We start from the raw sequence: 17,563 nt of genomic DNA on the forward strand, positions 1-17,563 counted from the left end.
ACCCCCCAACTCACAGTGACAACAAACCTCCATCTTATTACACCATGTGAACTGATTGCACCACACACCGGCCTCGCAAGTCAATTCTGCATAAAGTTTATAAAAATTATTTCCCGTTCAAAAGCCTAACAGCCCACGGATAAAAGCTGTTTTTCAGCCTGTTGGTGCGGCTGGCTATACTCCTCTATCTCCTACCCAATGGTAGGAGAGTAAAGAGATACCGTCCAGTGTTTGAGTCATCCCTGAGAATCTTCCTCACTCTTCCAAGGCAATGAGCCCTGGCAATGTCATCCAGTGGTGTCAGGGAACAGCCCACAATGTCTTGTGCTGTGCTCACTACCCTCTGTAATACTTTCCTATACGCGGCTGTCAGACCAGCATACCAAACCACAATACCATACGAGAGGACGCTCTCTATAGTAGACCGGTAAAAGAGGGTCATTAGCCGTTGTTCTACCCTGTTCTTCCGCAAGACCCTGAGAAAGTGAAGCCTCTGTTGGGCCTTTCTAGCCACCTGGGTTGTATTAACTTTCCAGGTCAGATCTTCGCAGAGGTAGTCTCCCAGAAATTTAAAGGAGGAAACTCTCTCCACACAGTCCTCCCCGATGTAAAGTGGGGCAGGTTCCTCCTTTTTTCTCCGGAAGTCTAGCACCATCTCTTTCGTCTTGCCGATGTTCAGGTGCAAGTTGTTGTTACTACACCATATGGATAGTTTTTGTACCTCTGCCCTGTATGCTGTCTCATCCCCACCTGTAATAAGACCCACCACAGTCGTATCATCTGCGAACTTAATTATTGCAGTGGATGGGTCAGATGATACACAGTAATATGTGTATAAAGAGTACAGGTAGGGGCTAAGCACACAGCCCTGTGGCGAGCAGGTGCAAAGCTTTAGGGGGTTGGACAAAGCAGACCCGACCCTCACTGTTTGTAACCGGTCCCTAAGAAAGTCTTGAATCCAATCGCAGATGGCGGGGGAGAATTTCAAGTCAGTCAGCTTCTCGATGAGAATGCTTGGCAAAATGGTGTTGAAAGCCGAGCTATAATCAACAAAAAGCATCCTGACATAACTTCCAGGTTTCTCGAGATGACTTGCTACAGAGTGTAAAGCAGTAGCTATGGCATCGTTTGTCGACCTATTCCCCCTATAGGCAAATTGATGTTTATCAAAATCCAGTGGGAGGCATGTCCTGAGATGTTGGAGAACCAATCTTCTGAAGCATTTCATGACTACAGACGCTAATGCAATAGGTCTGTAGTCGTTCAGGCACTCAACTGCAGTTTTCTTGGGGACTGGGACAATGGTAGCTGCTTTCAAGCACGATGGTACACATGCCGTTTGCAAGGAGATGATAAAAATCCTTGTCAGGACCCCTGCTAATTGGTTGGCACAATTCCTAACCACTATCCCTAGCACCCCATCTGGGCCTGCGGCTTTGCTGGGATTCACAGCCTTCAATACAGCTCTCACTTGGTGTTCACACAGGGTGAGTGGCTGAGAATCAGAAGGCCGGCCAGCAAAGGCTACGGGGTCTGGTCTTTTTACCTTGTAGCGAGCGAAGAAGATATTCAGCTCCTCAGCCAACGAGGCATCGGTGTTAGCCATGCACCTCGTACTGCCCTTGTAGTTGGTTAAGTGCTGCAGTCCCTGCCATACTTGCCTCAGATCGTTGTCTGCTAAGTGGTTCTCCACCTTGTGTTTATATTGTTGTTTCGCCATCCTAATGCCTCTTCTGAGATTTGCCCTGGCCTCTCTGTATGTTTCCCTGTCCCCTGCCTTAAAGGCAGAATCCCGGGCTCTCGTATCTCTGCAGTCATCCAGGGTTTACAGTTCCCGTAAACTCTAATGCACTTTTCTGTCGTTACACTATCAGTGCATGTTCTAATATAAGAGAGTACGGCATCTGGTGATGACCTATAAAGCCCTGGTGCTGGTGATGACCTATAAAGCCCTAAATGGCATGGGTCCGGATTACCTTAGGGAGCACCTGCTGCCAGCATCAGCTTCCCATCGTCCTGTGAACGCCCACAGGGAGGGCCTCCTTAGGGTTCCGCCGGTTAGAGATTGCCGGCTGGTGATTCCCAGGGGGAGGGCGTTCTCTGTGGATGCGCCCGCCCTTTGGAACGCACTGCCAATGGAACTTCGGACTGCCCCTGACCTTCGCTCGTTTCGCCGGGACTTAAAAACCTGGTTGTTTAAACTGTCTGGCCTGGACTGAGGGATTTTAAATTATATTAAATTAAATTAAATTAAACTAAATTAAATTAATTTTAAATTTCAATTTTAATGTTATCTTAATTTTGTGGGCTTGTATTAATTTAATTGTATTTTATTCTCTCTTTTTGTATTGTTTTTAACTTGCCCTGTGAACCGCCCTGAGTCCTTCGGGAATAGGGCGGTATATAAATTCAATCAATCAATCAATCAATCAATCAATCAATAAATAAATAATAAATCTGTATACAGTTGCAAGAAAAAGTATGTGAACCCTTTGGGATTACGTGGAGTTTTGCATGAATTGGCCATAAAATGCGCTCTAAACGTCATGTAAGTCACAATAGAAAAACACAGTCTGCTTAAAATAATACTACACAAACATTAGCTGTTGTCATGTTTTAATTGAACATAAGATGGAAACATTCACAGTGCAGGGTGAAAAAAGTATGTGAACCTTTGGACTTAATAACTGGTTGACCCTCCTTTGGCAGCAATAACCTCAACCAAACGTTTCCTGTAATTGCAGATCAGACCTGCACAACAATCTGGAGTAATTTTGGACCACTCTGCACAAAACTGTTTCAGTGTAGCAATATTCTTGGGATGTCTGGTGTGAATTGCTCTCTTAAGGTCATGCCACAGCATTTCAATCGGGTTGAGGTCAGGACTCTGACTGGGCCACTCCAGAAGGCGTATTCTGTTCTGTTGAAGCCATTGTTTTGTTGAATTACTTGTATGCTTTGGGTCATTGTCCTGTTGCATCACCCATCCTCTGCGGAGCTTCAGTTGGCGGACAGATGGTCGTACGTTTTCCTGCAAAATGTCCTGATAAACTCTGGAACTCATTTTCCCATCAGTGACAACAATCCGTCCAGGCCCTGAGGCAGCAAAGCAGCCCCAAACCATGATGCTCCCTCTGCCATGTTTTACAGTGGGGATGAGGTTTTGATGTTGGTGTGCTGTGCCTTTTTTTCTTCACACATAGTGTTGTGTGTTTTTCCCAAACAACTCAATTTTGGTTTCATCTGTCCACAGTATATTTTGCCAGTAGTGCTGTGGAACATCCAGGTGCTCTTTTGCAAACTTCAAACGTGCTGCAATATTTTTTTTGGACAGCAATGGCTTCCTCCGTGGTGTCCTCCCATGTACTCCATTCTTGTTTAATGTTTTCCTTATTGTAGATGTGTCAACAAAAATGTTAGCATGTGCCAGAGATTTTTGTAGGTCTTTAGCTGACACACTAGGATTCTTCTTTACCTCATTAAAGCATTATGCGCTGTGCTCTTGCAGTCATTTTTACAGTACGACCACACCTAGGGAGAGTAGCAACAGTGCTAAACTTTCTCCATTTGTAGACAGTCTGTCTTATCGTGGACACATGAACATCAAGGCTTTTGGAGATACTTTTGTAACCCTTTCCAGCTTCATGCAAGTCAACAATTCTTGATCGTAGGTCTTCTGAGAGCTCTTTTCTGCGAGGCATAGTTCACATCAGACAGTGCTTCTTGAGACCAGTAAACCCAAAACAGGTGTGTGTTTTTAAAGGGCAGGACAGCTGTCAGCAACACATCCAATATCATCACACTGGTTGGAGTCAAGGTTGGCTCACTCCTGGCTCCAATTAGCTCTTGGAGAAGTCATTAGGCTAGGGGTTCACATACTTTTTCCACCCTGCACTGTGAATGTTTCCATCTTATGTTCAATTAAAACATGACAACAGCTAATGTTTTAAGCAGACTGTGTTTTTCTATTGTTGTGACTTATATAAAGCTCTGTATGCCTGTTTCAGATTAGAGTACACATGGTCTAAAGTGTTCTTCCCTCTGGTGGAAACTTGCACATACTGTACAAACATGGGGAGAACTGTCTTCAGACAAGCTTGATTGAAGTCCCCAGCCACGACAAGAGCACCCTCTGGGTGAGTTTGCTGCTGCCTGGAGATGACGTCATACAGTTTGGAAAGTGCCGTGCTGACATTGGCATCAGGTGTAATTTAGTCTTCTAGTTTCTAGATCAGCATCTTAACTACACCAAACTGTCTCTTTTATAGAATTTTATCATTCTTTATTATTATTTATTACACTTACCTTAAAATAAATTTTGCTTCTTTCTAGAAGGAGTTGCCATTTTAATGTTGTCTTTTGTGTTTCTGTCAGAGCTTGAAATTCTTGGACCTAGTGGAGTGATCACAATTCAGTTCGTTAAAACTACACTTAGGTCTGCAATCAAACATAATTCAACAATAAAATGTTCCTGTCCAGAATGTGGTATAATGATCAGAAAGCTAAATTTTCTGCAGGGCAAATAACACAGTAAATGCAATTTCCCTAATTTGTCTGGAAAGAAAATACATAAAAATGAGTCAAAATTATTACTTCACTATAAATGCTATCCCAGGAGTAAATTATTTATATCCAATTGGTTGCTGTAGAATGCTCTTAATATATATTAGCTGTGAAGCAAAACTGTTAAGGTTGCTTGTATCCTGCCTTTATTATTTTTAGAAATAACTTGAGGCGGGAACATATCCAAACCACCTTTGTCTCCTATTTTCCCACAACAACAACCCTGTGAGATGAGTTGAGCTGAGAGAGAATGACTAGCTCAAGATCACCCAGCTGGCTTTCAGGGCTAAGGCAAGACTGGAATTCAGTCTTTGGCTTTCTAGCCTGGTGCCGTAACCATTAGGCCAAACTGGCTCTAATGAAGTTTTTTGACATCTAACTTGTGATAACTAGTGATGCCCTTGATATCATAGGTGCTTAGTAAATTTAAGCTGGAATAGCTTTTAATAGAATGGTGCCTACTTCATTAACTGCAGCAGATTTACTCTACAAGCATTTTGGTATCTATAAATTCTGAATTGGCCCCAAACATTATTGATGAGAATTTCCAGGAATTTTACTGGCATAACAAACCTAAAAGACTAAATTCAAATAGTAGAAAACTATTTCCTATGTTCTTACCGTGTGACCTAAAGTTTCTTCAGCTATTACATCTGAGAGACTGCAAAAGTGAAGAGTTCCTGTATGGTCAGTTAGATCAACTAGTAAATCAAAGCTGGCAAACACTGGCACAGCATCCACATCTAAGGAGTTAGTGCTGCTACAAAAAGAACATGTATTTGTCTTTTCATTGACAACATAGTGGCATTTAACACTACAAAGAAAAAAAGGAAACATATTAATAGGTATACAGTTAACTGATTTTCAAATGGATTTTTCTGTATTATAGCTCTTTTTTCAGACTGAAAATTTTGACAGTTGAATCCATAATCAAAGGAGATAGTAGACTTCACTGAATAGATTAAAGCAGAAGCTGGGTAACCATCTGGCAGGCACACTTTAATTAGGCTTACTGCTCTGAGCAGGGGGTTAGATTTCAGGGCCTAAAGAGTTCATTTCAATGTACAAATTCAGTGGTTTCCAGGCTAATTTGAAACTGAGAAGAGAATAAATGTCCATAATGCTACTCAATTTCCCTTAACAAGGTGCTTACCATCTGTTTCGTATTACTTTACTTGCTTCATTATCAATATTCAATGTAGAAATGTAGGCAAAAATAATGCCATAAAATGGTTCTGGTTTTCCTTCGTTTTGCAAAGTTTTCATCTTTAATTGTTCCACTGTATAAACATCAACTATTGTCTGCACTATAGATAACAAGAAAAAAAGCACATGAAAACAACGAAACTTGACTGGATTGATTTTTAAAGTTTAAGACTAAATATGAATAGTTCATTCTGCAAAACCAGGTGGCTCTAAGGGCAGCATGATATTATTTATTAGAATTTTATCCTGCCTTTATTACTTCATAAATAGCTCAAGGCAGGGAATGTACATAGTACACCTTCCTCCTCCGATCTCCCCCACAACAACAACCTGTGAGATGGGTTGGGCTGAGAGAGAGGGATTGGTTTCAAATAAGCTGGCTTTCATGCCTAAGGTGGGAGTAGAACTCAGTCTCCTGCTTTCTAAATCATCACCTTAACCACTGCACAAAACTGACTCTAAATCCAAAGTCCCCAACCTTTTGGGCATCGGGGAGAGAGGTTTTTCCTCAGACCGAAGAGTGCGTGGTTTTGTGTGCTGCCTGCATCCCATGGATGGGGCTTTGCTTGTTTGTGTGGACCGGTTGCTGACATGCACTGTCAGTACTGGTCCACGGACCGGGGGTTGGGGACCCCTGCTCTAAATGATCCCCAAATTCCTAAAATAAGCAAAATACTAACCATGATTTATAAACTACAGTTGCTAGATTCATACATAATACTAAACCATAAACCAATTATATTGTAGGTTACCATGATGTATGATTTAGGAAACTTCCATACATTTTAGTGGATTTTGCAGTCATTTCCTCATTTAAGTATATAACCAGAATGGTTATTTTTATATAAGTCTGGTTTTCCAGACTGGCCTAACCTTGCATTCATTCACCTATACTATAGTGGCTGAATATGTCTCTGTGTTATTCTTCATTTCAAAACTATTATTTCTCCAATTTGTATGCCTTATCCTTGCAAAGTATGTTTTTTTTTTCATAAATAGATAAGATCATTGTTTTAGGTTATACTCAAGCAAAGTTCCAATCAGTTATAAGGAGCGGCTATTCTTTAAAAGACAGAAGTGACAACTAAAATCTCAATCATGTTAAAAAAAATATTTAAAAGACCACTCACAATTTATGGACTCCCTGATCTGATCTCTCATTTCATCATCCAAGTCTAACATTTCTGGACTTTGTCTTATAAAGTTGAATAAAATATTGGCTTCTGCTGTATCTTGAAAAAATATTTTTCAATATAATATTAATACAAGTAAATATGTGCAATGCTATAACATATCATGAGGATTTTAGATGAAAGTTTTGTAAATGAGGGTATATAGATAACTGGGGAGCAGAGCCAATATAACTTCAAACTGGCCCTATAGAGAAACAATAAGACTGAGCAGGGATCTCTACTAAATTTGCTTTCCTTGAAAAAATTAAGAGTTGGAGGTTCAACCCTTGTGTAATATATGCATTGCTAAAATTGTTTATGATATATTATTTATACTTATAGTTTTATTTCAGATCCAAACCATTGACTTTAAATTCCCAACCTTCTATTCATTAAAATTAATAGAATAAGCATTTATGATATTTTAAACAGAATTTAAGAACTATTTCTTACCAGGGTTAATAGTAATGATGGTCTTTGAGATTACAGTTGCAATCATACAGTTTCTAAATTTGTCAAAATTTATTCTTATATCAGATGCAAATATTACTGAGAAAGAAAATATAATGTGTTTTGTTATTCCAGGCAAACTTTAGATATCTTAACAAAAATCTACTGTACATGAAAATGAAAAAAAAGATACCTGTTTCTTGGGGTACCCAGCTCTGAGCAAACTGAATAGATTCATTGTCCCAACTGGAGAAGACAATAGCATTATATTAATATAAATAAATGCTTGTTTATTTAAAATGTTTGATTGTAAGGGAAGTATTCAGATATTAAAGCATATAAGTATATACTAATACTGTAAATAAAACTAGTAAATAAAAAACAAAAACAAAGCAAATACTTGATCAGATGTTTCTCTGATACCTCCCTAAAAATTACACAGTCAGGAACTATGCTACTAAATGAATTCCAGAGCAAATGGAAAGATCTTTTATCTTCACATATGAATCTGGTATGTGAAGATTTCATTACTCAATAATTGGAAGATTTCATATGGGAAGACACATCCAGATGGGTTAGATTTAAGAGTTCAAAATATTAGGGCTGCATAGCATTTTAGATATGATTTTAAAAATATGTTTCTGAACATATGGAAGGCATGAATATAGTACTTATCTGCATCTGTTTCAAACAATCATAGGCAGGTGATGTGTTCATGTCTCCATATGCTCTCAAGCCCTTTTTTGGAATGGAATCTTAAGTTCTCCATAGCCCTCAAAAACAGAAGGCATAAGGATAGTGAGCTATCAGCTAAATACAGGTAGTCCTCAACTTACAACAGTTCAGTGACTGATGAAAGTTACAATGGCACTGAAAAAAGTGACATGACCATTTTTCAGTTTCAACCTTTGAAGCATCCCCACATGTGATCAAAATTTGGATGCTTGGTAACTGGTTTATATTTATGACCATTGCTATGTCCCAAGGTCACCTCTTGCAACCTTCTGACAAGCAAAGTCAATGGGGAAGCCAGATTCACTTAACAACCAGGTTACTAACTTATCAACTGCAGCGATTCACTTAACAAGTGTGGCAAGAAAGGTCGTAAAATGGGGCAAAATTCACTTAACAAATGCCTCACTTAGCAACATAAATTTTGGGCTCAATTGTGGTTGTAAGTCGAGGACAACCTGTACATTTGAAGACTAAAGTAATTAGTCATATTAACAGTTAATAGAATACACATGTTCTTTGTCTTTCCAGGCTACATCTTTAGTTTACATTTTCCTAAAAAGTTTAATCTCAGTTATCTGTATTGTAAGCCCTGGTAGTTAGAACAAACCAGGAAATCAACTCTACAGGAGAAATAGGAATAGGATCATAGGGCTGGAAGGGACCTTGGAGGTCCTCTAGTTCAACCCTCTGCTCAAGGCAGGAATCCTTATTCCATCTTGGATAAAAGGCTGTCCAGTCTCTTCTTAAAAGTCTCCAGCAATGGAGCACCCACAACTCAGGGAGTCAAGCTGTTCCACTGACTAATTGTAGATTATAGTTGTTTTTATTGAGAGAGCCTATTACAGAATATTGCAAGTCTGATGGTGCTGTATCTCCTCCACCCTTTCTTATTCTCCAGTGAATCAGGGAGGCATCTCTCTGACCCACTTCTGAATGTTACCACTTTTCTCAGGACTACAACTCCCTTTGTCTTGCTAGCATTTCTTACACATTTCCATCAAGGTAATTTTCCTTACTTTTTATACTTGTATGCAGACAATAGAATTAAAAACTTTCTTTCGATTCAAAAGCCTACAGATGCAGCAACCTCCCTTTCTTTCTGGAGAGTTTTGGATGCAGAACTTTTCCTGATGGATTAACAAAAACGAAAGGTGGTTCTATATTCAAAGCTCCGAGAACATTATGCCTTAATGAATCCTGTATTTCACAAAGGTCACACAATTAACTGGCTTCAGTTGGTGATCATTGTATGCATTATATCCATTGTTGCTTCACATTTTTGTATTCATTAGTATAGCTGAATTATGGTTTCAACCAGCGCTTACCATATCATTGTAAAGGAAGACTCGCTATCATCGTATAGCCTTACTTCACATCTGTGGCCTTTACGCCTGTCTGAAGTAGCAAAATATTTTGGTTCACCAACCTTTGTAAAGGAAAAAAAAAGAAAAAAAAGCTGATCTTGATCTTAATATTCCATGTATATCTATTTTGTTAAATAGAAATTGTTCTCATATTCATGTTTCCACTATTCACACCTAAATCTATTTCAGCAAAAATTAAGCTATAGAAGCAGTGGTTATAATTGCAGTGTGTGGATGGATAAATGTATAGTATATTCTTCTCAGAAAGTCACAAATTTCTGAGAACAAATTATCAAATTGTGGAATAGGAAATGAAGTATTCTTGTTTCACTTTGTCACTTATAAAACAATTATCCTATGGAATTCATTAGCAATTCTTATGATTAAATAGTCATTCTTATTACTAAGAAGTATTAATGATTAACTTGCTGGCTTGATACCATCATAGCTGATGCAAAGATGAACATCCAACAACTGAAAAGAAGCTAGGTTTGACAAGATAGCATGGAGAGCCCTTGCCTATAATGGTGCCAAGAGTTGGACATGACTGAACAGTTAAAACTACTACTGTTAATGGTTAGCAGCCAGTTAAAGCTTTGAAAGGGAAGAGCTGCATATTTTAAGTGAAACCAGGTTTTCTCGTATATGGTAGTTAATGTCCCATCTTCTCTCTCTCTCTCTCTCTCTCTCTCTCTCTCTCTCTCTCTCTCTCTCTCTCTCTCACTCTCTCTCTCTCTCTCTCTCTCTCTCTCTCTCTCTCTCTCTCACTCTCTCTCTCTCTCTCTCTCTCTCTCTCTCTCTCTCTCTCTCTACACACACACACATATAAAGGTTCTTTCCCTTTGTCATCCACCAAAGTCCAGCTGAAGGAAAGTTTAAACTCAATAAATGAAGGCAGGACTAGTTTAGAAACTGTCACACACCATTTCTCCCTCTCTCCAATGTTTCTCCTCTATTGCAGATTTAGGGATACCCACAAGCTGTTAAAATTCATTCTTAAATATGTAGGCCTATGAATATGAACATAAAAAGCTTATATACATTATAAGAAGTCAGTCGCCTTGTCTAATATTGCAACTGCCTCATATCTCCCTAAGACCTAATTCCTTTTCAGTGAACTTTTCAGGTATGGGTTGCCACCAATGCCACAGATTTCCTCACATTTAGATTTAGATTTCAGTGGTAACTGCATGAGAATCACTACAGCATTTAATAGAAGCTTATGTATTTTTTGCTGGTTTCAATATGGTTTGTGCAGAAGAGTTTACATGGATTATGCAGGAAATGCAGGATAAAGGTACAAGGGTGAGATTCAACTTAATTTGAATACTGCATTTAGCATTAATACTTAACCTCATGATTACTAATTAACCTATGCAGAAATTTTAAAAGACTTTAAATAAACTTTTAGTACCTTACTGAGGCTGCATCTTAAATCCATGATGGTTTTATAGAATATTGTTTATACAATATTTGATTGATGTTATTCGTTAATCTTTCTTAGTGCTAAATCAAACAAAGGGACTGCTGAGCAGCACATAAGGTCCTACTCCCAGCACTTCTATGACCCAGTAAATATTTATACCGAAATCAATTTCATTTTCAGGCTACAATGTGATTTTTCTTTGATTTGTTACAATTGGCATGACTTACTGATTTAATAGCAGCAAGAACATTAATTACTTTTCCATCCAGGCTTTGTCCATTGGCCACAATATCCCCCAGTGAGTAAAAATCTTGAGAGTTCTTTACAGGTAAGTGTAACAGAGACAGCAGTCTGGTGTCTGCTCCATAGATTCTGACTGCAGAGTGATTCTCACTGAGCAATAGTTTGTAACTGCTGACAAGTGGGCACATAACATTTTACAACTTGTAAATACATATGTAGTCCAAACTGCTGGTTGCATCAAACCTTTTATATCTGATTACAGTATGAGTGACAGATTAAACCATTACGAATAGCAATTCTCAATTACTTTCCTGACATCTAAATTTCTTCTTCAAACCTAAAAAAATTATTGGAAGCAGATTGTCCTTTATACTGTAGTTAAGCTTTGTAACAAGGTCAGTCTATCATATTTATAAAAATTTCATCAGAATTTTTACAGCTGCATGAGGTACTGCCACCCACTGTAGTTACAACCGATAGGCTGCAATTCTGTATCCTGGATGCAAATCCAATGAAATGAATTACTATATTCAACTTCCTGAATTGCCTACCAGGACATTCGTTGTAAAGAAGATAACATAAACTGATTACCTTGGAACAAAGCAAAACAAAAATAAATAAATAAAGCAATGCTTCCAATCCTATTGTAGAAGATAATTGAGATATTTTTCAACATTTATTAACATCAAGGTAATTCACTGAAGTACTGCATAAATAGAGCATAAATTCATAACATATAAAGGACGTAGAACATAGAGTATCAGTTGGAAGGGACCTTGGAAGTCTTCTAGCCCAACCCCCTGCTCAAGCAGGAGACCCTATGTCATTTCGGACAAATGATTGCCCTATCTCATCTTGAAAACCTCCAGTGATGGAGCACCCACAACTTCTGTAGGCAAGCCATGCCGCTTACCATTAATTGTTCTCACTATCAGAAAATTTCTCCTTAATTCTAGGCTGGATCTCTCTTTAATATTTTTCTACCCTTTATTCTGTGTCCTGCTCTCAAGTTTGGAGAATAGGTTGACTTCCTTCTCCTTTGGCTATATTTTATGTCTATTTTCTGGATATGAAATAAAATGAAACTACTAATTTTGGATATGGATAAAAGATGAATATAGGTAAGTGCACTATTCAAGATTTTGTCTTATATATGACAGATTTTACTAGTAATTCTTTGTAGGAAAAATGCTTCTATGACATTTTACTGCAGAAAATGTCATAAAAAAGGTCTCTGTAGATTGATTTGGATATTAATTGCATTACTCCAATAAACCAGAAGCCAAAATAATTATACTGTACTACTGCCTATTATGATATATGCAGTATTCATGTAGAATATTTTCCCTAGCTTTGTGCAGTAATTATCATCTGCATCTTCTGATAATCTAACTATTCCAACCACATTAATTCTATTTTTAATTTACCTTGTTGTAGTGGGGTTGAACTTTTCTTCTTTTTCCACCTCCTTTGTCTGTACTAGGGGATTTTCAATTATGACTGTGATAAAAAATTCAAATAACAGCTTACAAGTGGACAGATACACCTACAAACTAGTCCTAAGGTTTACCATGTAAGCAGAATCTACAGAGTGAATGATTTGAATTACATCCTACTTTTCAATCTGTTGTATATTAGGTTTTGGGAAACAGCTATTCACATGTTGAACTCTTAACAGTTCTGGCGGGAGTTTTAGTGGCGGGATTGTTAGGTTTAAACTGATTGGCTGAACGAACGAATATAAGCTTGCTTGTACTCCCTAACCCCTCAGTACTGATAATGACTGCTAATAAAACAGTAGTTTGTTTGTACTCATCTGCGTGGTGTCTTCTCTACATGTCAGAACCCAATATTTAATAGTGGCGACGAAGGTGGGATCCTGCTTCACCTAAGAGCTGAAGTCACGAGGGGACGGCTTCATGTGCTGGAGGAAAGAGGCATCTTCCCCCCCCCTCTATCAGCCGGCTAGTTCAGCATGCTAGCGGCCTCGTGCTCAGACAACCCATCTGAGTTGGCGGAGCAGGATCCAAGACCAGAAGCAGGAAGATGCCAAAACTCAGTCAGCCGTGCGAATTCAACATCCGCCACCCCGAACAGTGGCCATCGCACCTCGGACAAATTGAAAATTATTTGTGGGCGAACCAAATCACGGAGGATGGCTTGAAAGCGGCGACACTACTCTGCATAAGCGGGCCTGCAACATTTGACCTGGCTGAAAGCTTATTCGCCCCAACGCCCATAGAAATTGTCTCATTCGCTGATCTTAAACAAAAGCTGAACACTCACTTCAAGCCTAGAATGTTGGAGATGGCCTGGCGGTTCCGATTTGATCAACGAGTGCAACGCCCTGGGGAAACTGCATCAGAATTCATCGCGGCCCTATGCCAGGCCGCTAGACTCTGTAGGTTTTCCAACTTAGATGAGCGTTTGTGAGACTGGCTTGTGTGTGGCCTGAGAGACAAGGTGCTGCAACAAAGGCTGTTTGCCAGGCCCAATCTAACCCTCCAGGACGCGTAAGACGAGATCATGGCCGACGAGGCAGCCAGTGGCGCAGTTCAAGTGGTTCAAACGTCCAAACCAGTAAGCCGGAAGAAACAGTACACCACGAGGCCGTCTTTTACAACAAGAATGAAGTTGAAGAGGAAACAGAAGTGGACGAGATTCGGAAAAAGACAGAGCCACGAGAACAAGAACGTGAGCACAAAGAGAGCAACCAGAAGGCCGTATTCTTCTTGAGGTGCGGGGGCTGCGGCGGCAATCATGCAAGAATGAACTGCAAGTTCTGGTTGGCCATGTGTCGGGCTGGCGGTCGAACGGGGCACATCGCGACAGTTTGCCAAAGTCGTTTCAGAGACAGCCAACGCAAACTACAACGGGGAAACTCACCAAGGAAAGGTATCTGGGCTCATAGCCTGACCAGTGTGGGGTTTTGTGAAAGCCGAAGGGCTATTTGCCGAACCTGGGCCCGCCGCCCCTTAAAACCTAAGTTAAAACTTGAAATTCATCTTCAAGGCATTCCTTGTAAGATGGAGATAGATTCTGGGTCTGCGGTTTCGATTATTTCATACGAGACTTTCAAATTTGTGTGCGGCTGCAATAAGCAGTGGGCTAAATTGAGACCCTCTAGCATTGTGTTAACTGATTTTCAAAACACCCATGTCAAAACTAAGGGGGAGGCTTCACTATCTGTTAAATTCAAAAAATTTCAAGGGCACCTGGATGTTGTTGTGGTCGAAGGCCAAAGGACTAGCCTAATAGGATTAGACTGGTTTGATGCGTTAGGGTTAGCAAGCATAAACCGTACTCGGGAGATTAACATCGAATCTGTGTGTGAAGAATTCACAGACGTATTCGATTCCAAGCTTGGTAGATACACTGGGCCCCCTATCTCATTTAAGTTGGACCTGAACGTCTTGCCTATCAGAGTTAAACCCAGGAGAGTCCCGTTTGCACTAAAATATAAGATTGAAGCCGAGTTGGATAATTTTTTTTTGGATAAATTAGTAGAACAGGGGGTGCTCCAGCCCATCAAGGGGGGGGAATGGTAGACCCCTATAGTCACCCCACTCAAATCAAACGGAGAAATTCGTATCTGCACTGATTACAAGTGTACCCTGAATAAAGCCCTTAATCAGCATGCTTACCCGGTCCCCATGGTCAGCCATATGCTTGCTTCCCTGCAAGGTGGTACCATTTTTGCGAAGCTTGATCTTGTGCAGGCGTACCAGCAGCTGCCTGTTAGAGAGGCTACCGCGGCTGCGCAGACCATAGTAACACGCAAGGGAGCATTTAAAGTCAACAGACTACAGTTCGGAGTGAGTGTGGCACCTGGAATTTTTCAAGAGGTAATGGAACGTACTTTAAAGGGCATTCTGGGCGTCTGCCCATATTTTGATGATGTTTTAATTGCGGGGGAAACTGAGGAAATCCTAGCAAATAGACTCAGAGCTGTGTTAAACAGATTTCGTTCCACAGGTCTCAAGCTGAAAAGAGACAAATGTAAAATTGGGGTCACTTCTACAGAGTTTTTAGGATTCAGAATTGATGCCAGTGGAATTTACCCTGCAGAGTCAAAAGTCAAGGCAATTAAATTGGCCCCTAGCCCTAAAAATAAGGCAGAGCTTCAGGCATTTTTAGGGTTATTAAATTTTTACCACTCATTTTTGCCTAACAAGGCTGAAATAGCTGAGCCACTCCACAGATAAAAAAGTTGCATGGAAGTGGACCACTACATGAGAAGAGTTTTCAAAAACTTAAAAGCCTTTTACCTGACAAATCCACTGTCACCCACTATATCGAATCCAAGCCTGTCTGCATCGCTTGTGATGCTTCCCCTTATGGAGTGGGAGCTGTTTTAAGCCATCTGGGAAGGAATGGGGAACAAGTCCCCATCGCTTATTACTCAAGAACCCTATCAAAGGCTGAGAGGAATTATGCTCAGATAGACAAGGAAGCTTTGGCTATTGTTGCTGGGGTCAAAAAATTCCACGATTACCTGTATGGTAGGAATTTAACTGTGTTTACTGACCATAAGCCTCTCTTAGGTTTATTCACAACTGACAAGCAAACCCCTCACATACTCTCACCAAGAATGCTTAGATCAGGGGTGTCAAACTCAATTTCATTGAGGGCCGCATCAGCATTGCGGTTGCCCTCAGGGGGCTGTCTGGGTGTGGCCAGGGTGGGCGTGGCCTACTGGGTGGCCATGGCTAGAGTGTGTGTGGCCTACTGGGTGGGCATGGCCAGCTCTACATCGTTCGCATCAAGGGTGCCTATTGGGGCCTGGGCAGGAGTGGGACAGATCTGAGGGTTTCTGGCAGAAGGAGGGTCTCTGGGCCAGGGCCAAGGCAGCGGGGGCTGTTCCCTCACTGTTTCCAGGATGGCTTCGCGGGCCACATGAAACCACTTCGCGGGCCGGATCTGGCCCCCGGGCCTTGTGTTTGACATGTCTGGCTTAGATGGTCTATATTTTTATCTGCTTATAGCTTTAAAATCATTCACAAACCTGGGAAAGAAATGGGCCATGCTGAGTGCCTAAGTAGGCTTCCCTTACAATCTATCAATCCAGATCCAGCCCCTGCTACTCAAATACTATCCATTCAAGAGTTACCAGAGTTTCCCCTTCACACAGGGGACATAGCAGCTAAAACTGCTTCAGATACGATTCTGAGCAGAGTTCTATCTTGGGTTTTCACAGGGTGGCAAGACAAAAGTCCGGGCCCTGAATTCCAAGCTTATTTTTTAAGAAGGCATGAGTTATCAGCCCACAAAGGGTGTTTACTATGGGGAAATAAGAGATTTTCTTAAGAGATAGGGTACTATAGTCTCTACATGAGGGACACCCTGGCATAGTGCGCATGAAAGCATTAGCCAGAAGCTACTTGTGGTGGCCTGGGTTAGACAAGGCTGTTGAAGAGCAGGTACATGGGTGTTATATTTGTCAAAGGTCTAGACCCGAGATGCCTCAGGCACCTGTTCACAGATGGGAGCCAACTCACACACCCTGGTCCAGAGTACATATCGATTACACTGGCCCATTTCAGGGGCAGCTCTTTCTAATTGTTGTTGATAGTCATTCAAAATGGCTGGAAGTTGTTCCAGTCTCTAGCATGACTTCAGCCAAAACAATCCAGGTACTCAGGAAACTTTTCGCCACTCATGGGCTTCCTGATGTCATAGTATCTGATAATGGGACTCAATTTACTGCTGCTGAATTTCAGGCCTTCCTGAGAGCAAACATGATTAGACACACCACTTCTGCGCCCTTCCACCCATCGTCCAACGGTCAAGCAGAACGGATGGTGAGAACAACCAAAGACTCACTAAAGTGCATCATCACAGGTGACTGGCATCACAGGCTCGCAGACTTTTTACTTTGCCAGCACTCTACACCTTGTACTTCCATGGGGAAAAGCCCTGCGGAGTTGTGCTGGGGCAAATGCCTCATCACCAAACTGGACAGACTGCACCCTGACAGAGTGGCATCTGATGCTGCTCAACCCAAGCCCCCAAGGGGACTTCAACCAGGTGACATGGTCTGGGCCAGGAACTATGGACCGGGACACTTGTGGGTCCCTGGGAGGTTGGTTGACAAAACGGGGCCCCTATCTTACACAGTAGGGGTGGAGGGAGGGCGTCTAGTGAGACGGCACATAGATCAATTAAGGAAACGATTTCTAGAGCGGTCACTAAGCATAAGTGACAATCCCTCAGATAACTCTCAAGCTGACACACAGGTTAGCTCCTATTCACCCTACCAGCAATTTCAGCATTCAGTTGAGTTCCAGTCTGAGCAGGATCCAGAGGAGGCAGAGGTGCAACAGGAACCCCTGCAACAAGTGGATCAACCCATCATCACGGACCACTGTGCTGATCTTGTTTCAGGACCTGACTCTGGGGTGGAC

At 41.0% G+C, this 17,563-nt stretch overlaps 1 protein-coding gene across 1 annotated transcript in view; it reads right to left on the reverse strand.

Moving 5' to 3' along the window:
• The window catches only part of MEIOB (meiosis specific with OB-fold), a gene marked incomplete at its 3' end in the record, with an annotated part of 28,635 nt that overhangs the window by 1,239 nt on the left and 9,833 nt on the right, over positions 1–17,563 (reverse strand). Inside the window, exons 4-12 of the mRNA XM_081338576.1 lie at positions 12,587–12,659; positions 11,144–11,330; positions 9,452–9,552; positions 7,585–7,637; positions 7,395–7,490; positions 6,900–7,001; positions 5,717–5,870; positions 5,185–5,377; positions 4,306–4,392 (exon numbers count right to left, since the gene is read on the reverse strand). Coding sequence (XP_081194702.1) covers positions 4,306–4,392; positions 5,185–5,377; positions 5,717–5,870; positions 6,900–7,001; positions 7,395–7,490; positions 7,585–7,637; positions 9,452–9,552; positions 11,144–11,330; positions 12,587–12,659 — 1,046 coding nt within the window. The remainder of the gene's footprint in view (positions 1–4,305; positions 4,393–5,184; positions 5,378–5,716; positions 5,871–6,899; positions 7,002–7,394; positions 7,491–7,584; positions 7,638–9,451; positions 9,553–11,143; positions 11,331–12,586; positions 12,660–17,563) is intronic.

The sequence above is a fragment of the Vipera berus genome, assembly GCF_964194415.1.
Source record: "Vipera berus genome assembly, chromosome: 13".
In the NCBI taxonomy this organism is placed as follows: Eukaryota; Metazoa; Chordata; class Lepidosauria; order Squamata; family Viperidae; genus Vipera; species Vipera berus.